The 25631-nt window shown below is 32.2% G+C and overlaps 1 protein-coding gene across 1 annotated transcript; it reads right to left on the bottom strand.

The window, feature by feature from the left end:
- Positions 1-7362: 7362 nt before the first annotated feature.
- LOC106463010 (heparan-alpha-glucosaminide N-acetyltransferase-like) lies at positions 7363-21614 on the bottom strand. Its single transcript, XM_013922977.1, has 9 exons — positions 21523-21614; positions 18562-18716; positions 17213-17328; positions 16140-16261; positions 15580-15706; positions 11373-11459; positions 9371-9441; positions 7777-7889; positions 7363-7541 (listed from the first exon to the last, which is right to left on the bottom strand). Exons 1-9 carry the CDS (start codon positions 21612-21614, stop codon positions 7363-7365), a joined length of 1062 nt encoding a protein of 353 aa, XP_013778431.1.
- Between the last annotated feature and the right edge of the window lie 4017 nt (positions 21615-25631).

The following is a 25631-nucleotide window of genomic DNA, read 5'->3' as shown; positions in this document are numbered from 1 at the left end:
CAACAATACAAAATGGGGAATACTCTTGAATGCTTACATATCTTTAAAGTGTTATAGAGTTACATGGATCTGAGGAAAAAACAACATTGTGAAACAAGAAATCAAAACTCAATAGAAAAGCTTACAATGTCAACAATACAAAATGGGGAATACTCTTGAATGCTTACATATCTTTAAAGTGTTATAGAGTTACATGGATCTGAGGAAAAAACAACATCGTGAAACAAGAAATCAAAACTCAATAGAAAAGATTACAATGTCAACAATACAAAATCGGGAATACTCTTGAATGCTAGATATAAACTGGTGACATATCTTTAAAGTGTTATAGAGTTACATGGATCTGAGGAAAAAACAACATTGTGAAACAAGAAATCAAAACTCAATAGAAAAGATTATAATGTCATCAATACAAAATCGGGAATACTCTTGAATGCTAGATACAAAGTGCTAACATATCTTAAAAGTATCATGACATCGAAATGTAATTATAATTCTTTATGGTCCAATGAATCATAATACTGTAATCAACGCTCCAAGTACGGCTCTATATAATTACAGAAAATGTGTAGCCCTATGGAAGTAGGACTGAAGTAAAGTGGATATAGCACTAGTCCATTTGTAAAAGTTTATTACTGATCAGCCAATCATGTTAATGTACACTCATTGATGTACAAGCATGTGATATGATACTCAGCCTGGTTGTTTTAAAATACGGTATAATAAGGAATTATTAATGTACTGTCTAGTTTGGACCCACATAACTTTCAGAAACGGGCACAGATGGCAGTGAGGATGATTATAATGTAGTGTATATTTTTATTACCATTAGACAGACCTTACAAAAACACAAATGGATAAGTAGCTGATAATACATAATACCAAAAAAACGATAATTAACGAATAAGAAAATATGAAACACGGTAATGTAAGCATCAATATTCATACCTCCACTAGAAATCTGGGTGCTGGTAGAACTCAGAAGACCTGATTCTTAAATTAGTTAGGCAGTAGAGAGGTTAAGAAGTATATAGATTCTAACTATAACCAGCTTGTAAACCTAACAAGAATCGTGAAATCTAAAGAAATTTGAATGTTCTTCCGTCCCTACAGACAAAATAAATAATTATGGTCACAATTTGCTAATTATCTGGAAATAAATAAGGAAACGAGCAACCTACAACCATTTAGTGAAGCAAGTTCTTGTGTTTCATGTTATTCCACCTGTTGCTGTTCATAATTAAATTATGCTTGTCAGCCGGAACAAAGATATCGTTTTTGTTTAAGCGCAAAGTTGCACAATAAGCTCTGTGTACTGTTTCCACCGTAGAGATCGAACTCCAAATTTTCGCGTTATAAGCTCTCACGGCTATCGCTGAGCCGCTGGAGAGGAACAATGGAAACGGATACAGTTTTGTTCGGTCTTTCTTTATCAGTTACTTCTGTTGTTTCAGTCAAGTTTCACTTTAATTACGGCCAACATATTGGTCTCGAGTTATCAGAGATACTAAAATAATCTCAGAATTCAGTTCAAGATTTCAACTATTGCAAGTAAGATGTTTTAATTTCAAAAGTTGTCAGTCGATTGCTGGAGCTTAAGCTTAATTTGTTGCTGTGATCGCAGCAATTTTCAACGAACTACTATAGTAGATTTTTAATACAAAAATGTAGATTTTTTTATAATTCCAATGTGCCAGTACATTGCAGATCAGTGTGTAGTACATGAAAATTCCCCTTACCTAGTTGGGCGATAAAATGTAAGGAACTATTTATTAAGAATTTTGAGTTTCCTTTTGTATTTAGCCCCCCAGTGGCACGGCGGGATGTCTGCGGACTTACAACGCTAGAATCCGGGTTTCGATACCCGTGCTGGGCAGAGCACAGATAGCCCATTGCGTAGCCTTGTGCTTAATTACAAAATGAACAAACAAACAAACCCTTTACATTTTTTTAGTAAACTACATGAAAATGCTCGTTACTATGGCGCTAAGTGCAGAATAGACATTTTCAATGTAAAATACATTTGTTAGAGCTTGTTGGAGTATATCATCAGCTCTCGTGAACTAGGAAGTGCCATTCGGTATGTATATATTATATACAACCACGTGTAAATTATTTTACTGTTTTCGAATTGGCGTTTCAAAAAGCTGTCCTTTTTTCATTTTAGGTGTAGTATTCGAGTTTGTAAGATCATTTACGATATATGTTGATCACAAATCTTATATCACGGCTAGATGAAAACTGATTAAGTGATGCTTTAGTTTCTTACACCCAAACTATGTCTATTATTACTGCAAAATAACTCATTTTGGCCTCAAGTAAAACATCTTAAAATTTGTCAGCGGATCTCAAGAAATTGTCCAATACAGTGTGTACTAGCAAATATGGAGGATTATATATAATAATGTGAAATAAAAGTCATCAAAAAAACAAAACAGCCATCATCCTTTCATGGTACTGTGGTATGCACTTCATTCACTGAGTTCATGAAAAACTAAATATCAAATTTCCTATACACATGTATGTGAGGATATTTCAGAAAGAACCTCTCAGTAACGCACACAATGGAGGGTTTCATTGACTTTGTGATGGCCAAGCAATCCATGAAACCCAACTCTCAGAAGATTATGTTACTGTTAATATCAAGTGTTCATAATCTGACAATATCAAAATGGAAGCGTGGTGTTGCGTTACGGGTACATAAATGTAACTTTTGAGTACTGCTTCACTCAAAGAATAGGTGATGTTAGAATACTTATTATATCATAAACCAATCTCCTAACAATCTTCTTTTCAATAAGTGGTGAAAAGCATTAACATTTGAAGCATTAGCATTTATTTCTCTTGTAATTTTTAAAATCACGATTGTTGTTCGAAAGCTCTGCAATGTAACGGATTAAATCCAATTTATTTACAGGTTCTAATATTGCTCTGCAAAGTGACGGATTAAATCCAATTTATTTACAGGTTCTAATATTGCTCTGCAAAGTAACGGATTAAATCCAATTTATTTACAGGTTCTAATATTGCTCTCTTGTTAAATTGCTCACGTGAACGATTCCAGAACTGAAGATTTTCGTTGTTTTACCTTTAAGTGAAAAGAAGATGAACGTTTAATCATAATATAATAGGTCAAAATGAGTTACGCTATCTGTCCAGATTTTAAAAGCCTTAGTTGCCTTAGTACAACTTAATACTTTATTGTTACCTCCATAGCAGTAACAAATAGCAAAGAATGTGAAAACGTTTAACCTTTAATAAAAACAAATCAAGTACATTTATATTTTTATTTAATCAATATTTTGCATGTGAATATGAAAGACTCGAATTATAGAAGCTCACACGAAAAAGTCTAGATCAATAATAAAGTCCCCCAGTGGCACAGCGGTATGTCTGCGGACTTACGACACTAGAATCCGGGTTTCGATACCCGTGATGGGCAGAGCACAGATAGCCCATTGTGTAGCTTTGTGCTTAATTACAAACAAAATCAACAATTAAAACAGTCACTCGCTTCAGAAACGCTTTTTTTTGTTAGTTAGTTAATTCTGGTTTCGTAACATTATAAGTACCACTCTTGAAATTTATATAAAAAAACCTAAAATACATCTAAAATAAACCCAGTTTAAACGTTTTACAGTTTTGTTTAAAATATACTGAAAGATGTATACAGTAAACATAAAAACCAAATATTTTGTTACTTATGATTTTGAACCATAAAAACATTACCGGCGTGTTAAAAGTAACAGTAAACTGGTGAATTTACGAAAAGCGATTTCTGCACTCAATAAGCCACATTAAAAAAAATAAAACGTGAACCTTTTTCCTTAAAACGTTTAAAAACAAATATTTTATTTTTATCTAAGCGACGGTATATTTGTTGTTGTTGTTGCTAATCGTATATATTAGTCTACTTTCAGTATACAATGTTTTTCCATTATTACAACACTTTTTTTAAAGTACAGTGCTACCTTTATAAACGCTCGAAACTGCTTTTCAAGTAAATATCGTAACATAAACAATCAGTCAACAACTTTGTCACCGTTTCCGGCTAAAATTGAACAAACAAAAATACTGTTGATGTAACGGTAGCTTCTCTGGATTTTACTGTTTATTTCTGATATTTGAGATATTTTTTAAGTTTGAAGAACTCTCAGTCTGTACGAGAAACTTTCTTTATATAACTACTAATATAATTTTATATTTTCCTTTACCGAAGTAATACATGTTAACACTATTTGTAAGCCATATTTGTATGATAAATTAATAGCTGATGTTCCTAAAATACCCTCAAGATTGCCGTATTATGTCGGAGCTATCAAGTGTTTCTGTTTTTTTTTTTTTTCCTTGTTTTTTTTTTAATATTCTTAGCTGTCGTTGTTGCCATTTATAAAGTGATAATTTTGTATGGGAGTATATCAGTATCTCAAAAGATGGCGCTACAGGCATCAGTCCGGGACTAACTTTTTTTTTTCAGGTGACTAAACGATTATTAGAAATGGCACCCCTTTTCTTGCTCTCACGAAGTCCAAACGGACATGATGATATTAATATAATTACAAAATGATTTAGAATATAGATTTTCGATGTTTTTATTCTTTACTTCTTTCAATTAAAAACTTGCTACACCAGTGTTCATAAAAAAAAAAACTTTGGCATTAATTCTTGTAGCTTTTGTTTTGTTTGTTTGAAATTAAGCAAAAGTTTCACAATGGACTATCTGTGCTCTGCCAACTACGGGTATCTAAACTCGGTTTCTAGCGTTCTAAGTCCACAGACATGCCGCTGTGCCACTGGAGGACTCCTGTCGTTACTTACATTAATTATTTTCTTGGAGTTTTTCTTTCTGTTCTGAGTACCTGATGGCTTGGAAGTTGACCCACTTAATAATTACTTCTGATTCTCAACGCATAACACATATACTTTACTAAACTTCAGGCAGCTACTCATACATAATACTGAAAGTGTTATAGAGATGTACATTTGAGCATTTGCTACATTTCTAATATGTTTTAAAACGCAGAGTATATCAACATTTTCGCCCCCCCCCCCTAGTGGCACAGCGGCATGTCTGCGGACTTACAACGCTAGAATCCGGGTTTCGATACCCGCGATGGGCATAGAACAGATAGCCCACTGTGTAGCTTTGTGCTTAGTTACAAACAAACAAATCAACATTTTCCGATATACAGTAACTTTCTTTTGAATGCATTTATACGTAAAGTGTCGATATACATATATATATAAATTATAAGGCACATCCCTGTTCTCACCTATATACAATTAAACAACCCAATTTAATCAATACATTTATTTCAAACCGAAAAATAAAGCTCAGTCAGAATACATTATGTACGTCCAATGCATAATAAAGGCAACATAATTAACATTGCCTAATTGTTTTTTATTGATTAAACATTTTGTTTCTTATTAAAAGTTCGTAAATAGATATTCAATTGTTAATACAATATTTTACATCAGATTACATTTGACATCAATAGGAAAGACAGCGTTGATAACAGAACTTCCTAATATTAAAAATAATAAAATACGGATAGAAGCAAAACACCCAGAAATAAGGACGAAATATAAGCTACAATGTAGGAATTACAAAACGTGTCTGGACAGCTACTTGTGAAGAAGGAGAAGCACAGCGATATGGATAAGATACCTATCAGACTTATTTCCTTTTCACAAGCTCTACGTCCTACAGAACATTTAGTATCAAAAGCAGATGTGAGTGTCCACAACCCATATCTGTCTGAGCCTTCAAGAGTCCACAACCCACATCTGTCTGAGCCTACAATAGTCCACAACCCATATCTGCCTGAGCCTACAATAGTCCACAACCCATATTTGTCTGAGCCTTCAAGAGTCCACAACCCATGTCTGTCTCAACCTACAAGAGTCCACAACCTATATCTGTCTGAGCCTACAAGAGTCCACAACCTATATCTGTCTGAGCCTACACGAGTTCACAACCTATATCTGTATGAACCTTCAAATGTTCACAACTCATGGACACTTATAATTATAATTTACAAAGCATTATTAAAAACAAACTGGTGGCTATAACAATATTAGCTCACTTTTTGAAGTCGGCATTCCAGTTCCTGTAATGGCTCACAATATGCTAGTTAATTAAATAACAAGCAGTTAGAAACGTATGAATTAAAATATTAAAACAATTCTATTAATGAAATACTTTTATTTACATATATATATTCGATTAATATTTTCAATACAGTAATATTATACATCATCCTTCACCAGATAGTTATACAGAAGTGGAACGTTCTGTGTAGCCTATGCATTCACACCTGCTCCTAATTCTAACCACCATTTAGCGTAGACATCGGAACAAAGATTCCACTAACAACATCGGCCTGCCTTAGATTTCAACCGATTTACAATTTAGCTAACTTGAATTGAGTGTTTATTCTAAAATAATGACTCACTATAAATAAATAAAGATTCTAAAACAAATTTGGTATTTGTAGATAAAGAATCGAAAAAATGAGATAAATAGATTAAGTAAAAAATAGAAAAACGCGCAACTTGGTCATAAAAATACTTATTTTAAAATTTATTTTTCTTCTGGTTTTTTTTCCTATTTCAGTCATATTTTGACCCCACCGACCCCGCATCAAAATAGTCCCAGATTTCTACTCCAACTGTAAACATTTTCTGGAAAACAGCTATTGTCGTTGTTTTAGCGAAAGCTACACAATGGGCTATCTGAGCTCTGTTTACTGACAGGAATTGAATCCCGGATTTTCGTGTTTTCAATCACTAACCTTACTGCTGACCTACCAGGGGACTTCAGGAGAGCCCTTAAACTTTTTTCTGCTGCCCCCCCCCCCAGTAGCACAGCGGTATGTCTGCGGACTTACAACGGTAGAAACCGGGTTTCGATACCCGTGGTGGGCAGAGCACAGATAGCCCATTGTGTAGCTTTGTGTTTAATTCCAAACAAAGAAACAATTTTTTCTGCTTTCTTAGGTGTGCTTGTAACAAGCTTAATTAACGTTTACCTTCGCCCCCTCTACACGTACACATATACATGTTTCATCTGACCCTTATGTGTGGCAAATTACGCTTGAAATAGAAGTTAAGTCTAATATAGGGTATTATATGAATCTTACTTCTGCAGAGGCATCTCAATTCAAGGTACATCTTATATATCCAACTTTGCAGTTTGTTCAAAAAATTTATTTGTTTTGCCCCTGTTACTAAGTTTTACCTCTTTGGCCTTGATTTTGTTACAAAATACATATACAAAAACAAGTACACAATATTAAATTGCAAGTTATGACGTAAAATTTCTTGAAATCTTGAGTTTTCTCATTTTTATTGGTTAGTCTATAAAGCAAGGAATATTTTCTTATAATACAAATAAAATGAGACTCCTATCCACACTGCTGCCCCCCACAGATCTAAAAGTATTCTTTGTAAACGGGAATACCCTGCAACTTTCCATTTCCATGGGAACATCTGGCTGAATAGTGCATGGCCAATAAAAAGGAAAAGTGGATTCATACCTAAAAGAAACAAGCTTTAATTATTAACTGAAAAAATAGATTGATCGCATGCAATCCAACTAAACACAATTAAAACGCAACACATTAATGCAGTGGGAGCTTAGAAAATAAAAACAGTATAGATATTGTACGTTTGTTTTCTTATATAAATATATTTAATCAAGCCGAATAAAAAAAAAACATTCAAGTCAAATTTTAAACAAAACTACACATATATCCTAATTTGATACCACACCAGGAAAATGAAACGGTCCTCCATTCCATAACCTCTTAACATCAACAGTGACGTACAAGACTGTAAAAGCTGTCAACGATATGAAACCGATAGTCAAGACAAACGATAGCGACCTGAAAAATATATGACAGAAAGATAATATAATTTAGAATTTTGATATTCATGAAAATAAATATATTGTAACTAATGTACACAAAACTAAAGATAATCGGTTATGTGTTTAGTATAAATATATATTTATCAATGCCCCTTGTCTTACATTTTAACAGTTTGAAATTATCAGCACAGCTGAGGAAGCATCTTTTTTAAATATAGAAATGTTTGCTTATACTGAATAACAAATCCCATACTACGTCCAACTGAGTTTAAAACCAATACCAGAAACAGTTCATTTGGATGTTAGAAAAGGTTATCCAAATAAGCTTTATATGCGTTAAGGTGTAGAAGATTATTTGAGTGTATGTGTATGTTTTTTTATAAGCAAACCTTTGTCTTTTATAAACTAAGAAACAAACTTCAAGTCAGTTGTTCTGTGTGATAAGTCTCCTCATCACCAAGTCTTGGAGTACTGCTTATTTTGCCTTACTACTGAACCGTGTGTCACTAGTTAGCAAAAATATTTTACGAGTTGTATATTTGTAGATTTGACTTATATGATACAATTTTAAACTTTAAGGTATTTTTGATGAAACAGACAATACTAAAGCAGAATAATGCGTAAAATGCTACAATTTGGGAGAATCATTAAACATGTGAGTAAAATTAAAAATATATGTCATATTATTATTGAAGTGCAGTAAATTAAAGCAATTTGTTATACTTCTTAGAAGTTTTAAGAGTATGATCATTCATAAAGTTTGTACAAGGTGACAGTAAACACTTAAATTTCTAAGTTTTTCTATATAGTATAGTGAAAACTTTGCTCTTTGGCTATACCCTTTGTGTCCTAGGTTTAATTCATCCTTTCCACCTGCCCTTGATATACCCTTTGTGTCCTAGGTTTAATTCATCCTTTCCACCTGCCCTTGATATACCCTTTGTGTCCTAGGTTTAATTCATCCTTTCCACCTGCCCTTGATATACCCTTTGTGTCCTAGGTTTAATTCATCCTTTCCACCTGCTCGAGATGTACCCTTTGTGTCCTAGGTTTAATTCTTTCTTTCCACCTAGCCTAGATCTGTTTAATCTGGGAATACTACTGTTATTTATGTTCTCAGGATAATTTTTCTTTTTCTAATAGTTAAATTCCAATTTTCGGGTAATATCTCGTTCTTTTAGAAATATTTTAAAGTAACTTTGCTTTCAAAAAAGCAGAAGATATTTTGGCGATCTTACTTTTAACTGATGCTACTATCGATTACAATCAACTCACCAAGCTTTCATTGTTAACTCCCTATCATAGTCTACCAAACTGGATAAGTCTGTAATTCATAGTTGCTTAATTTAACTTCTTATTAGCAGTGTATATGAAAATATTCAAACAAAACAAAAACTAAAATACTGAGTGACGTTCACCGCTTTATTCAGCTTTAAAACAAAAGTTAAATATGTTTTAGGAACTTCCTAACACAAGAAAAAGAGTAATCTGAATTACCATAAATTTTTATTCACTGGTATCAGGCCATCGTTACGGAAACCTCCAGCCAGAACGTAAGCAGTCGCACCCTATGAAAAACGTAGTTGTTACTGTTATGTCACTCCAAAAAACATATACTGGTATTATCATAGAACGTCTTATGAAATCCTATAAAATAGCTTTATTGTACAAAGAAAAAACTTCATACAACACTAAAGATACTCACCAATACGATTATCCAACCCACCCAGTGGGTTAATTTTGTTTTCCAATGTAAATAGGCTAACAGTGTTTTCCCATTCTGAAACATGTTTAAGAAAACAATATATTATAATTTTAAAATCCATTTTTTTCCTTGTAGTTAATTACATAAACATTTTAAAGATGAATTAAAAGTCGAGAAAAAAAAAAAGAGATGTAAACGAGTCAGTCATCTTTTCAACAAAATCCTCAATCTTAATATTTATCAATTTTACTTTTGATATACTAATTTTTCAGACTGATAATACACTGCACGTGTTTAGGATTCGTGTAACCGAAAGTGTCATACTGGTGGTTGAAGAATCAGTACAGAAGTCAAATTATACACAAATAGCATGAAAAACATAAATATAAACATTTTATTTTATTTCCAAATTCAATATGTTCTCATCTAAATAACGAACACATAGCAGCATTTTTGCTAGGCTTTACGAATCATTAAACATTCTTACGTTTCAAGTTCTTTAACACATCAAACAGGTTTTCGTTTGAACTTTTCTTTCTATAACTGTAACACTTTTAATTAATGCTAGTTAGATCGTATTAGCAGGAGTTTGTGATAGGACAATAATTTTACAAAATGCTGGCTACTATTATTTTACATATCATAAATACTGTAATATTACGTAGGACTCATATTCCTGAGGGACAAAATGCTAAGCTGACAAATATTGACATTTCGTAAATATTTTTCGATCAGAGACAACTTTATTTTAATGTCAACATAATACAATTTTCTTTCATATTTCAGAAGCTTTTTATCCTATTTTGTATAATGACACAAGTTTGAATTAGTTTATAAATCCAATATATTAACAAAGAGTTGTTGTTGTTATTAAGGGAACAAAACTAAATATGTGCACGACAAAACATAAGCAATATTATTTCAGCAATATTATTTCATTATTCTGGTGAAGAATGGGTTGTTCCGTGTATACATGTCCACGTGTCATCGAACAATACACTGATTAAAATAACTCGTGAACCCTAACGCTCAAGGAAAAATAAATATTTCCTTTGACGGGACTGAACTAATATGTTTTACCAATTTTAGAGCAGGGAACGAATACTATAACAGGTATCTACAAAAGGCAGTTAGGAAAAGAACTAATAATAACTTTTTATTTCAATCTTTGGTTTTCAAGAGTTGATGCTCTGAAGAAGTTTTATTCCATGTTTAATTATTTTACTTCCAGATCGGTTGAAAAAACATTGTATTCCTGAAAAAATACTTATGCGTCATTTGAAGAACTCGTGGTGGAGAATATGTTAGTGAAGACGATTATATTTTTACTGCTAGGAAAATGTGCTCGTTCCCAGTTTAATTCTAATTAAAAAGGTGTATTTATTTTTGTGCGCTAATTTATTATCAAGGCTACTAGTATACAATAACATAATCTTACTTGAAAACTTGTCACGCATGAAACAGATTCTAAAGGTTCTTAGAATTACAAACCAAAATCATATGTACTCAACTATGTAACGGAGAAAATAGAATGATTTAAAATGTGCATAATAGACCAAAATACAGTTTTGAAAACAGATAGTAAAGAAAGCAACATGGAAAACATACTTGAAGATATCTTTAACTTTTATTGTAAAATACCCATGTTAAAAACAGTTATTTTATATTGTAAAAACCTTGAAATTTAAGATATGCTACTCCAGGTTCGAGTTGATAGATGTGAAACAGAGAATTTGAAAAGAATAATATTTTACAGCTTATCCGTGCAAGATGAAAAAAACAAACAATACACACCTGTATTCCAATAAATACAAGAAATGATGACGTTAGGGTTGCTAATAGTCCTTCGGGATCAAATGGTATTGTAGTATTGTAAATGCTCTGGTTAAAAAAAATAACAAGGTTTTATAATGAGAAAAAAATATAATGTTAAAACTATATATGAAGTACACTGAACAAGATAAGAGTTTGGGGGGATGTTCGTAAGTTGTATTTTATTGGTGACTTCAGACTGGCATTTCTGACCAAAGAATAGCACGGAATCCAACACTTGGTGGCGATCTACTAAAATATAAAAACACAAGTCTATGAAACGGAAAACAATTCAGAAATTATTTTTTCTTTCCTTCAGATAGCATTCCAAAAATTTCCAGAAGAGTTCAGCTTGATTCAGATCGGGGCTTAGGGCTTGCCAAAGCAGAAACTGAATGCCATTTATCTTATAGCCAGGTGGTTAGGGCGCTCGACTCGCAATCTGAGGGTCGCGTGTTCGAATCCTCGTCACACCAAACATGCTCGCCCTTTCAGCCGTGGGAGCGTTATAATGTGACGGTCAATCCTACTATTCGTTGGTAAAAGAGTAGCCCAAGAGTTGGCGGTGGGTGGTGATGAAAAGCTAGCTTTTCTCTAGTCTTACACTGTTAAATTAAGGACGGCTAGCGCTGATAGCCCTCGTGTAGCTTTGCGCGAAATTCAAAAGAAACAAACAATCTTATGCCACTGCCAGACGTGTCTTGTGGTATGGAACTGTACGTTATCATGTGACCATTTTCCATACAATCCACTCAAAACAAGTCTAAGTTAACTAAAATAATCTCACACCTTGATAATCCTTCTACCACTCCATTTGGTTATGATGACAAAGTTATATTTACATTTAAAATACTTTTCAGATTGTCATCAAACCCAATAGTTTTCCATTGTCTTTGTTCTACTTCAATTCAAAATACCTCAAAAGCCGACATCTTGTCTTTACAGCAGCGATGAAAGACTTAGGGGCTGGAACAGCATGAAGCTTCTTATGCAAAGGCTCTAATACAGTGTCCAATTTACGGTTTCATGTTTCGAACTTCACATGAATCTAGAGAATGGTTACTTTGGGGCAAAAGGATTGATATTCCACTGATGTTTAATGGTCTTCAATTCTTTCAGAACACTCTCTAACTGTGACCATGCATATGAATAGTAGTACTGAAATGTACTTGCCATTAATGTTGCATCTAATAACCTATCCCTGACAAAGATTTATGAGCTCCTTTCCTAGTGGTATTTTGAATCCAACTAACTGGCCGTGGTAGCTGCCAGCCATTATAAGTCACATACAGCAGAGCACCATGTAATTCACATGCAATTTCAATAGGGAGAAGCCCAGCGAGAGCTAGAGTATGTCGTTCTTATACCTTTGTTAATAAAGTGTATATCTAGTTTAGCTAGCTCAGAACCTGCTGGTGAATGTAAGGTTACTGTAAAAGCTGAAGTGTAGTTAAATATTCGGTTGAATCTTGTAACTTCTAGTCTCAAGTAATCTTTAAACCAACATGAAAAACTGTGGGCTTGTTCCTTGCAATTCGTATTTTAGTTTGACTTACCTCTGATCCGTAACAACCAACCAATGATGTGATCATTTTTATTTACACATTTTCGTATACCTTTTTATAAGAATTTAAATAATTAATAGGAAATACTATTTTTTTTCAAATTATTACATTTCTAGTGTAACGGAGAGATGAGAATAAATTAATTTCATTCATTTCAAGCAGTTAACTAATTTATGAACAAATCTAGTTTTATATCCATTTAAATAATCTGTACAATATTATTGCTAACACGATTTTTGCAAACTTGATACAAAAATCATTGTTTCTAGAAATATTAACAATCATTCAGCTTAAATTTGAATTTGATGACAAGTAACCAGTTTTTAGAAAATAAAAGTTTGAAGAAAAGATTATGTCATCATCAAGTACAAGTAGTTTACATAGCCCCAGAAATATATAAACTTTTTTTTCAAACAGATGGTTAAGCATGGGCAACTCTGTTTCACCCAGATCGAAACATACAATCCACACTTTATCCTCCCCTATACCGGTATAGATATGTTGATGACACTTTTGCTGGTTTCACTTCTAAGGAACACATTCATACTTTCTTTGAACACCTAAACTCCATTCACCCCTAACATTAAATTCACCATTTAACACGAAAATAACGAACAGTTATGTTTTCTTATCCTCGACATTATTAGATCCAACACTTAGTTCAAAATCAAAATTCACCGAAAAATCCCCCAAACAGGCTTCTACATCCCATGGAATTCCGCGCATGAGTCCAAACAAAAACATCCATGCACTAACAAACCTTATAAACACAGTTTCAAGACTTTGCTCAACTGGCTACATAGATGAATAAATCAACTTTATAAAGCATTCCTTCATTCACACCAACAAATTTCCACCAACTATTGTCTAAAAAATTTACACACAACCACCAAAACAATAAGCCTCAAAACTCAATTCACAAACAAAATTGACACTAATGCACCAAACAATAACACAACATTACACTGCAGTTCACCATTTATTCATGAAATCAGTTCAAAAATAATCAACACTCGGAGAAAACTTGCCATTAAACATATAATTCCTGTAACGAATTTGTTGTTATGTATTTATTTTAATATCAACGTTGTTTAGATTAAGTTTATATTTAAAAACATGCATAGCTTATAGTGTTAGATATGTACTGCAAAACTTCCGTCTATTCTCCAAAGTTGTAAAAGATTCTCGAGAGTAAGAATCTGAAGTATATGTGTGTACGTAAACGCTTTAATCAGTATTGTTATGTAAGACTGAATTTTCTAGAAAACCTTCCCACGGCTATAAATATAGCCAACACGACACGCCGAAGAGTATCTATTATAAGTTCGCTATAATAAGTGTGCTATAAACTTCGAAAGCTATAACTGTGATTTTTATAACGCTTATCAATGGGAAAACTTAAGATATTTGACCAGGAATATTTATAAATTTCGAACATTACAAATCGTCTAATTTCAGTGGATTCTTATCGGACATTAGTATTTTTACGAAAACATTACCTAACTTCAACCGAAAAAAACCTAGCGTGTGTGGCCAAGGACAATGCTAGCTAGCTTCCCAACGTATGGTATCTACATCAACTCATAATTAACTCGCTCATCGTAAACCCTCGATATCAAGGGAGTTCCAAACTAGAAATAAGATTTTATATTGTTTGTAAGTTTGTGAAACTTTTGTTTATAAATCTTTGTTTGTAATAACTATTTGTAATAATTGTTACTGTAAATTGTATTGTTGTGTGTATATTAAAACGCATTTGTGTTAAAAACGAAGACGGTGTATATCAATCTTGTTAGCAAATATCGTAAATTGACTAAAATATTGGCATGTATTTAAATACTGAATGCAAAGTACAATTTAACTATTAAATTCAAATTATCAGTTAACTCAGCTTCGGACTATTCGTAATTCTAATACGTAACAAATTCAAGTTGACTAAAAAACCCGGCCCTAAGCTATAATCATTACTAAATAAAAATTAGATAGAATTACTCAATACTAACATCATTTTATAAAATATCGTGCAATAACTGTCCAGGATTCTACATCGGAGAAACCGAAAGACAATTGGAAACCAGATTCACCTAACATAATAAAAAACCCTCTCATGTTTACCACCATTGCAACTCAAAAAACCACAGTATATCAATACAAAACGCTGTAATTTTTAACAAACAACCAAACATTCGCAAACTCAAAATAAAGGAAGCTATCTTAACTGAACAAAGTAACCCTATTCTAAACCAACATCTCAGGGTACGAAGATACCTTTATTAAGCTGTTTTCCGGTCATGTGACCTCTCTGTTCCATACTGTATATATATTCTTGTGTCTATGTAAACTACTTGTACCTGATAATGACATAATATTCTCGAAACGTTGAACAGCTGTAATAAAGTTTTCTTTATTACCCATTCAGGACGTCTGCAAACTTTTATAATCATTCAGTTTGTTAATGTTCGTTCCAATCATTTTTTTCTATATTTTTCCAGATCATTATAGTTTATGTGAGCACTGCTAACAGAAATTAGACACATTTAGATAAAAAGTCCACTTAGTAATATTAATAGATAAGGAACCATATATTTTCTTGAACTAAAAAAAATCATATATGTATTCCATACCTGCATTGCAGGTTTTTGAAAAATATGATTTTCACCAAACACTAGTAAGTCAAGATATCCGGCTGCTCCTCCTGTACAGTTTTGATATCTTCCATTCATATGTAAACCCCCAGGTCCGTGATAACCTCTGGAAATACCACAATAAGATAAAACATTTCTAAGATATTCTAGTTTAGTTAAAACTGCCTTAGATTTTACACTGAAACATTTAGTTTCTCCATAATAAAATCTAAATGTATTCATGTTTTATTAAATAAATCATGGATACGAGTTGTCTGCCACATGGTAGTATTTTTTTGTTTTTGTTTAACCAACTAAAGTTTTCAATAAGATTTGTAAAATATAATATGAACAGCACATATATACATACAAGACAGTGAAATATGTCTTGCATTTTTAAATGTTTAAATAAACATCAAAACAAAAACTGTTTATGATTTGTGTCTAGAGTTTTTGGTATAACAGTTTATGTCTACTAAGAGTAAAAATTTAATAAATAACTCTTAAAAACTCTAGTTTAAAACATTTATAGACTAAATAAACACTTGTTTAATACCGACCTAGGACATCCGGGAACTTCTAAGAAGAACATTATTAGCGTATGAACAGATAGGATGATCAACATCGTCAAATAGTCACCTTTGCAAAGAAGTATCTTAGTCACAGGGTGCCAGCATTGTTCCTGTAATGAGGTAAATTCAACGTTAGTTTCTGAAAGTTTAATAACACGTTAACTTGCTGCCACCTTAATGTTAACTAATGTAAGAAGATAATTTTAAGCAGATTTCAGTAAGATGTCTGAATGAAAAAAAACAAAAAACTGAATTTTGTGTGTGATTATTTACGGAAAAATTTAAGAGCAACTTAAATGTCCAGGTTGTTTAGTAATTAAATACCAAAACGCGCACACATATAAATTGGTAGAAATTTCCACAATCTATTCGTTATACATATAATGAATCATTTGCTTTCTGAAGCTAAGAAATTTACATGTATATTCCGTACCTGGCATCATGGGTTTTTGAAAATAATAATGTTTACCAAACAGCGGTGAGTCAACTAAGTTCTAATGTCTCCCATTCATATTTAAATAAATACAAAAATTATATATAAAAACCGCATAGAAGATACAATATTAAGTTTAAGAAAGAAAAAGAAACACTAAATACAATGGTACTAAAATATAGGAAGTCCTTAATTTGACACAACGTTTCGGGCCTAAACCCTTCTTCATTTGATGGCTGTTTTAAAATCGCATATACCCTTAGGTATATTGAACAGACATCACCTGGAGAGGGGTTTAGGCCCGAAACGTTTTGTCAAATTAAAGTTTTCCTAGATATTATTACTATTGTATCTAGTGTGTTTTTTTTTCTTCCCTTTAATAAACTCATCCATATTTATATAACTAGTGTTAAAATTTTACTGAAAATTCAAAGTCAAAATTAAATTTTGCACTAATAATGCATGTTAACTTTCATATATGTGGCATGTCCTCAATAAATCCTTGACAAATTATAAAGTTAATCCATTTTAGAAACTACCTATTACATCTTATAACCTGTTACAGTTTCTTATTTTAATGAAATCGTTATAAATAAAGAAAAGGGAACCATATAATAAATGTCCTTACTTGGTCTTCGTTATTCCTCTTGAAAAAGAGCAGATGAGTACTGCTTGCAATGAAAAATGCCACTCCAATAAGCTGTAAAACTCCAGGAATTCTAAGTTTTGATGGGAAATCTTTTCCTAGAAACAATTTCGAATACAAGTCTTCATATTTCTGAGTTTGGAAATATTTTTTCTACTAACGCTGAAACGTCTTTATGATACTTGTCATTCTTGAAATACGACTATATCTACTACATTAAATATTATTTAGATTTCATTCTTAGTTCGAATACTGTTCTCGCACGAGTTTCAATTACGTTTTATTTTTGTGAAGCAAACCCGAAAATATTAAAAAAAGAACAAAGTACAGAAACCGAAATCGAAACCTTTTTTTCAGAACTATTGAAGTTTTTGTATACAAGTGTTTCCTTTCTTATTGGAGTATCGGAAAAGTGAAGATTTTTACAAGTAATGGCCAATTTTCACACTTTTGTTAATATTTATAACAACAAAAGAATACTTTAGTTCTAAGATCATTCTCTACCAGCTTGTTAACATATTGTTTTTTTTTTAACAATGCACTTATGATTTTACTATTATAAATCATTTGTCTTACGAAAAATTTGATGTTCGTCTTTATCAGTTTTATTAAACAGGATCAGAAATGATTTATATACATTTATATACTTATCCTGTAGCTTATTCTGTGTTTTTTTCCTAATACTAAGTTAATGTTGTATGTTTTTAATATTCATATACTGTTCCTTATCATGTAGCTTATTCTGTGTTTTTTTCCTAATACCAAGTAAATGTTGTATATTTTTAATAGTATATACATATTAAAGATATACAACATTTACTTGGTATTAGGAAAAACACAGAATAAACTACAGGATAATTGTATATATAAATGTTCCTTATCCTGTAGTTTATTCTGTGTTTTTCCTAATACCAAGTAAATGTTGTATATCTTTAATATTCATATACTGTTCCTTATCCTGTAGTTTATTCTGTGTTTTTCCTAATACCAAGTAAATGTTGTATATTTTAATATTCATATACTATTCCTTATCCTGTAGTTTATTCTGTGTTTTTTCCTAATACCAAGTAAATGTTGTATATTTTTAATATTTATATACTGTTCCTTATCTTGTAGTTTATTCTGTGCTTTCTCCTATTGCCAAGTAAATGTTGTATATCTTTAATATTTTTTGTTAAGAATATTTTATCATCAAATCAGGGAACACCGAAACTTTTAAAGTATAAACCATTACGTGTCATGATCTTAAAACTACTTTCTGTTTTCTTAATCGTTGTTTTTTTTACATATATATAAATTCATAAATGGAAATAAAAAATTCATGAACTCACTGTCCTGAACCAAGTTAATATTTATTACGACACCGATGATAATCATTGAAAGTGATCTTGTGACAATTCTTCTGAATAACATCCAACGTGACACACCCTTGCACAGTTTCGAATTGAACGACAACGCTGTCGAAACTCCCATGACCCATACAAAACTGTAAAAGAAAATTAATAATACTATATTAGGTAATCTTAGCATGCAAACTTTTCAGAAATATCTCGAAAGTTTGAAAGCAAGCTCATGCAAGTATATACTAAATATATACATGTATGTATATATATATGAGTGGTTTGTCATTCTGAAATGCTCCTTAGGACTTCTAACGCTAAAAATCTGTTTTCGATACCTCATTTTGTAGCTTTGTACTTAATAACAGAACAAACAAATCGATGACAAATGATGAGGTACATGTAAAAAATGGCGCCGAACTTCAGAATTTCGTTTTTAGTCGTCACATTGTTTCTGTGTGTAGAAATGAACCACAGGAGAATTAAAAAAAAAGAACCATGTAGAAATTCCGATAAAACGCATTAAAAATATAATATTACACAAAGACGAAATTTAATTCTATTCTGAGAGGATCTAAACCATGGAAAATTGTCCACAAAATTCACTATGAAATAATAGTTATGACATCAAAGTAGAATTCGGAAAGAACTTGATACACATACAGTAATCACAAATAATGTGTAAGTGCAACTAAGTGGTCAAGTTATCATTAATGCAATATATTATCATAGGTAATACAAAATATAAGCGAATAAGTTGTACAATACGATAGTTATGTTGTATCTTTATTAATTAGAAATAGTATTTTATTGAAATTTTAGTTTAAAAATGAGATGTAATCACAGCATTACATCACAGAGTAGATTTTATTGAAGTATTTCTTTGTAGACGCAGCTGTCAATGCTTTTCTGTTGTAACACTCATGAGATTTTCACTAAAGAAAAACAAATAACTTTATCAAGTTTTTGTTAATTGTTTTATATTTGAAACTTACTAATTTTTTTGTAGTTTTTATTAGTTAAATCTGAAACTTACTGCTTTTTAGTTAGTTTTATTGGTTAAATCTGAAAAAGGCCATTTTTTGGAAATTTCAATAGTTTTAGTTATTGCTCAGCTATAAAAATACTGCCTAGTTATTAAAATATTACCCAGTTATGATTGGTGCGGTAGTTTCCGAGATCCAAGTTTTGAACGTATACATCACAAGCTCCATTATAATAAAGATACAACATACTATCGTATTGTACAACTTATTCGCTGATAAAATATTGCATTAATGATAACTTGACCACTTAGTTGCACTTACACATATTGTATGGGAATAAGTACAGGACATATGTATATTATATATTGTATGGGAATAAGTACAGGACATATGTATATTATATACTGTATGGGAGTAAGTACAGGACATGTGTATACTATATATTACAATCACACATTGATAAACGTATGGAAACTAAGAAACAAGGGGCTGCATAGTTTAAAAAAAGTAGCAGAAATCCTCCCCTCTCCGGACAGGTATAACTGCTAGTTGCTGCGGATGGCTATTGAGCCTGAAGTCAAAAGTCAGGCCTGCGGCCTTTTCTGGAATTGTCTGACAGTTCTAGAACAATGTACTCATACTTGACATTCAATAATGTTCACCATCCATATAATATACATATGTCCTGTACTTATTCCCATACAATATATAATATACATATATCCTGTACTTATTCCCATACAATATGTAATATACAAATGTCCTGTAATTACTCCCATACAATATATAATATACATATGTCCTGTACTTATTCCCATACAATATATAATATACATATGTCCTGTACTTACTCCCATACAATATATAATATACATATGTCCTGTACGTATTCCCATACAATATATAATATACATATGTCCTGTACTTACTCCCATACAATATATAATATACATATGTCCTGTAATTACTCCCATACACCAGGTAAGCTGTTTCGTTGTCTTTTGACCTTTCAGAGTCAATATAAGCCCATACAGCCTTAATAGTATTAGTACCTGGATTTTCTGCAGGTCAAGGCCTTTTATTTCTTCAAGACATGTTTTCACCATATTGAAATTATAAACTAGCAGGAAGGCAGCTAATCAACACCACAGGTCGCCAACTCTTGGGCTACTCTTGTTAGACCAAATAGTGTTATTTGACTGTCACTATTATAACGTACCCACTGCTCCCAAATATGGAATCAATTTTTTTTAATGACGGTAACGGGATGCGAACCACGAAACTTGAGATCCTGGCTAGTGCATATAGGCATTATATAGCTATGTGTGACTATCTGAAACAAACCAACTAACTAGAGCCATTTTGAAAAAAGCTGGTGCTTAATGTTCAAAAATCACAAAACTACATTTTCATCTTAAGGTAAAACTTAAGTGAAGTGTCAAAGTATTTGAAAGTGCTATCGAAAGTAGCAGCTATTAGTTGTTTACCACCATAATATGCACATTGAGAAATGTCTGCAACAGTACTTTGATATAATTATAATTGTCCAGTGCTGTATGCAGGGTGGGCCATAGCGAACCCATCCCCACAATAGATACACTAAAATATTCTAATTATGTTGCATTTCATGAGACTTTTATGAGGAGTTTTCAATAAAACTGTATCGATAACAATGATGGACACTAACCGTTTATAATGTTGGCCAGATTAATTGTTCATACAATTACAGCTTAACCACTATGAAAGGTGTTATTGTGTCGGTTGTAATTTCGTTTAGGTTCATTGGAGAACTGACTATTACAAACACTATATATATATATATATTACATAAAGAGTACCATATGGAACCAATCTTACATTTTTCATTGTCTTTCAACGCAATAAGATTATTTAATGGTTTCCATAGTGAGACACTGCTTCTGTGCTTATTATTTTACAAGAAAATACAAGTTACTTTTATCATTACCATGGTAATATAACGTCAGAAATACATAGACCATCCCACGGTGCATGCTCCATGATGAGGTAGTCTCCATTAGAAAAATTTGCAAATATCATAACAGCTATCACGAGAATGCTGGAAAAGCAAGTTGATCAGTCCAAATTTATGACAAAATACAAAGATAATAATCTTATCTTAACATTTAGAGCAACTGATATAAAGAACTTAACCACTTCTCTAATTACAAATATATACACAATAATTTCATATATACTACATTTAATGAGTGGATTAACCAATGTGTATTTTTGTTTGAATTTCGAGGCATTTAACAATTTAGAGTTGGTTTCAATACGTTTTTCTTCCCTCTTACAGATGACGCTCATAATATCTGCAGGGAAATCTATCAGTTCTCCTTTCCTCTCCATACGTTCCCTGGGTCATATTTCGTACTACAATTCCTTCAAGATATATGAACATGCTCAACTTGATGCATTGATACATTTTCATTTATCCTGAAGGGCTAAACGACTGTTAAAAAAGGCATTACGAATGGAGTATAAGAAATGACGTAAAGTATTTGAAATAATTACGGTAACACAGAAGTAACACATGAATAACAAACAGCGAGTAATTGCAGCTAAATGGTGAGCTTATCATACTGAAAAGACAAACGAAAGGCAAATAAATCGTACAATGCACTAGTTTTTCTTGTTGTTGTTTACTGCACTACAGCTTAGTTTTATGCTATCATAAGTTCGTCATTAATTGATTGTAAACATTTATTATAAATGTCGCACATTTGTTCTCATAATTCGACCAAGTGGTTTTTGAGCAGCTACATGTTCATTGAGGCGATTTCATGCTAATGTGTATCTTACGTTTGTAGAGATTACAATCCTACCTCAATTTATAGCTTGGTCATGATAATGACATCTAATGGAATGTTGTGTAATCCATAAAGACTACACCATGAGTTACTTAACACCACTTTGAAGAGTTTAGGATTTTTTTAGTAATCTCAGGTGCACTGATAACCTCAGAGATAAGGGTTGTAATTGCAATAGAAAAAGATTCGGCAGAAAACGTTATGCAGAGTTTCCTACCTGACTGAAATAAATTGAAAGACGAGACTGGACACAATATGGCCGTGAAAACAAATGATCGTTTATTGCTTTTCTGTTGTGTCTAGAGAAAGATTTGGGTGATATCTGAATAAAATCTCTGCGAACTCTGAAAGAGTTAACTACTATATAGCAACCAATAGAGTAGTTTCTTCCAAAGTACATGCGTTACCTACATCACCATTAGTTGTTCCGTGTGTAAAAATATGGAGGATATATCTTCGAGGTATCACATGACCAAGGGTTCAGTGCTGCCGGAGCACACCAAAGCGCTGCTCCGACACCTTGAATTAGATATTAGTTCCGCTACTTCAAAAACTATAGATATATATATATATTAAAAAAAAATCGTTTAGTTTACACCCGAATTTAAGAATTTTACATAACCAAACTCTCGGAGTGTTAGAGAAAATTCTAACTGTTTGTAATCCCCGTGTCCACTAATAGCGTTCTCTCAGACCACCCATCACACATTCTGTCACTCTCCCTCAGGAGCTGGCGTCAGGCACTGTGTGATTCCTCCGGCTCAAGAGCAGGTGTCAGAGAGTTAAAATGGTGAATTTTTTTTCATAAGCCAGGTGAATATGGTAATAAAACGCTTAAAATACATTACACAATTATACCGCATGTTTAAAATGCACAAATTTTTAAAGTACATTATTTACACAATATACAATAAATGTAGCTTTTTATTACTTGTTGGCGTTGGCAGGAAAGAAGGTGTGCAAAGCATTATAAAGGTTAAATTTGCTAAAACTGAAGTTGAAGGAGACTACAAGTACTGTATATATGGTATCTAGTTGTTTCTTGTTTTGTTTTTCTTTGTTGCTTCGTTTAAAAGATGAGTTGCGTGTTTTCTCTCGGTAATATATAACTTTCAGTTGATTATCAATGTCAGTAGTTTCAAGTAATTAATAATGTATATAATTTTTTTCATTTAAAACGGACTCGCAAAATGGAAATTAGGTTTTGAATATGAAATCTTTACCCAGATGGTGAGGTCACACATCTGAAAAATTTTGGCAGGGCTTTGATGGTGTAAACTTAAACACTACACCACTGTCCATGACTCGCCAATGGTCTAATCGCTGTTCAAATCTGCATATTTTTTTCAACAATGCGTTATAGCCACAAAATTACTTACGAGAAAGCGCATGTGACACCATAAAACAATGATCTTTAGCAATATGTAACTAGAGCAAAAGCAGTTTAGCCATGTTTTAGGACCAACCCTCTATTATCTATTTACATACACTCCAAAAACGAGTACATTTAAAAATTCTCGGTGAATACAAAATGTTCACCCATCTAAATTAAATAGGAAAATAAACGCTACATTTGCAACGCCATCGCTTTTATTATCAACTTTACTTGTTTCAAATACCCCCCTTTTTTTTAGAGTTTCCACACAGCTCATACTGAAACATGAAATTAAACCTTACTTTTTCGCAAGGAGTAACCTTCAATACCCATATATTTTAATTCTATAATCTTGCCATGTAGATATTTTTGGCCTGGGAGCTATGAATCTATTTATCAAACTACTACTTAGAATAGAATAACGTGACTACCAGTATTTTTTATAAGATTATACTGCTGTGCCATTGTGTGATTGTTTAGATCACAGACACTCACAATGTAAACTATCAACACGTGCCTGTGCTCTGATGAAGTTCTTTTTTTATATACTGGAGGCGTCGCTAGACACTAGCACACAGGGCCCGTGCCACTATTCTATTTGACAGTGTCCCCGAATCCCTAGTTGGTGTCTTGAAAAATCAGAATAGAAAACCATGATGGATATTACACTGAAACGCCGAAAATTCCGGCCCTATTGGCTCGAGCCCCTAGCGACGCCTCCGCTAGAGGGGGGGGGGGCAATCCATAATATTTGCATTTCATTCACTGTTTCCATAATTATTTCCAAAAATGTACATGTGTAACAAAACTACTTTATTGTGATATTTCGCCGAAGTTTAATAAACGTAATGCTTTTATCGATTTCTTTAAATACTACAAACCCAGCCATTTGTAAATAACAAAATTCTGTGATTCTAATGAGAATATGGCCTAATAATGTTATCTGTTTAGTGTGGCTCGTATTTTGTGATCTGTTATTTACAGTATCTTGAAATATTAATGTTTATTATTAATATCATAACTTTGTGGCAACATTTAAACATTACCCTCGAAATGAGTCGAGCGACCGAAGGCGGCTTTCCTTGCGGGGTATGAAAACATCGGATACCACATACGGAAGTGAAGGATACTACAAATAAAGACAAATATTTGTCAGATTGGACTTAACCTTAGGAAATCTGGGAACATTAATATGTTTTATACATAAAACATTAAATGCTTAAGGAAGTGCCTCTGGCGAATGAAAAGATACTGTATGGCATGAATTTAAGTATAATAAGAACAGACCAGAATTGCTTAATACTAACGGAACATATAGACAACTTAAAAAAGCACTTAAACTGTAATTCCTGATATTAAACTTAAAATAATTTCGTTACATTAAAAAAACCGTAATCATTTCATACATGTATTAAGGCTTTTAAAAAAATTCAATGTCCATTTTTAATGGTTATTTTGCGAATTAAAAAAAAAAAGTTAATTTCTGTATCGAAATTTGTGTCTTTTAATTTATTGCAAAAAAATATTTTATTTAAAATAATTATTCAAAATATCGTTATAGCTCATTAAATTTGCGAAAAAACGAGACAATAATAATAATAAAACATACTCACTTCAGAAGATATGGGTTTTATTTCTCGGGACTGGATATAAAAGAACTTAATGTCTTGAACTTTTCTGAAATTACAGACATTTTTAATTTATCTGGAATCTTAAGTCATTAAGATTACACAGGCGTACGCTGAATCCGAAAATGATATCCATTTTTCTCCATAACGTACAGATTTTTCACAAAACGTCATAACGCAATACATAAAAGAAAGACCACAACACGTATATTTAAGACTAAAAGACGTAGATTTCACTCAC

The sequence above is a fragment of the Limulus polyphemus genome, unplaced genomic scaffold, assembly GCF_000517525.1.
Source record: "Limulus polyphemus unplaced genomic scaffold, Limulus_polyphemus-2.1.2 Scaffold1301, whole genome shotgun sequence".
Taxonomy (NCBI): Eukaryota; Metazoa; Arthropoda; class Merostomata; order Xiphosura; family Limulidae; genus Limulus; species Limulus polyphemus.
This window is presented reverse-complemented; position numbering and strand designations above follow the sequence as displayed.

Excerpts from the sequence above, each read along its gene's own strand:
- LOC106463010 (XM_013922977.1), bottom strand. The coding sequence starts at position 21,614 with ATGATATTTGCAAATTTTTCTAATGGAGACTACCTCATCATGGAGCAT. Across the intron at positions 17,329-18,561 it reads TATTAACTTGGTTCAGGACA|GAAAAGATTTCCCATCAAAA; the intron begins GTGAGTTCATGA and ends AATTGTTTCTAG. Across the intron at positions 16,262-17,212 it reads AGAGGAATAACGAAGACCAA|GAACAATGCTGGCACCCTGT; the intron begins GTAAGGACATTT and ends ACCTCATTACAG.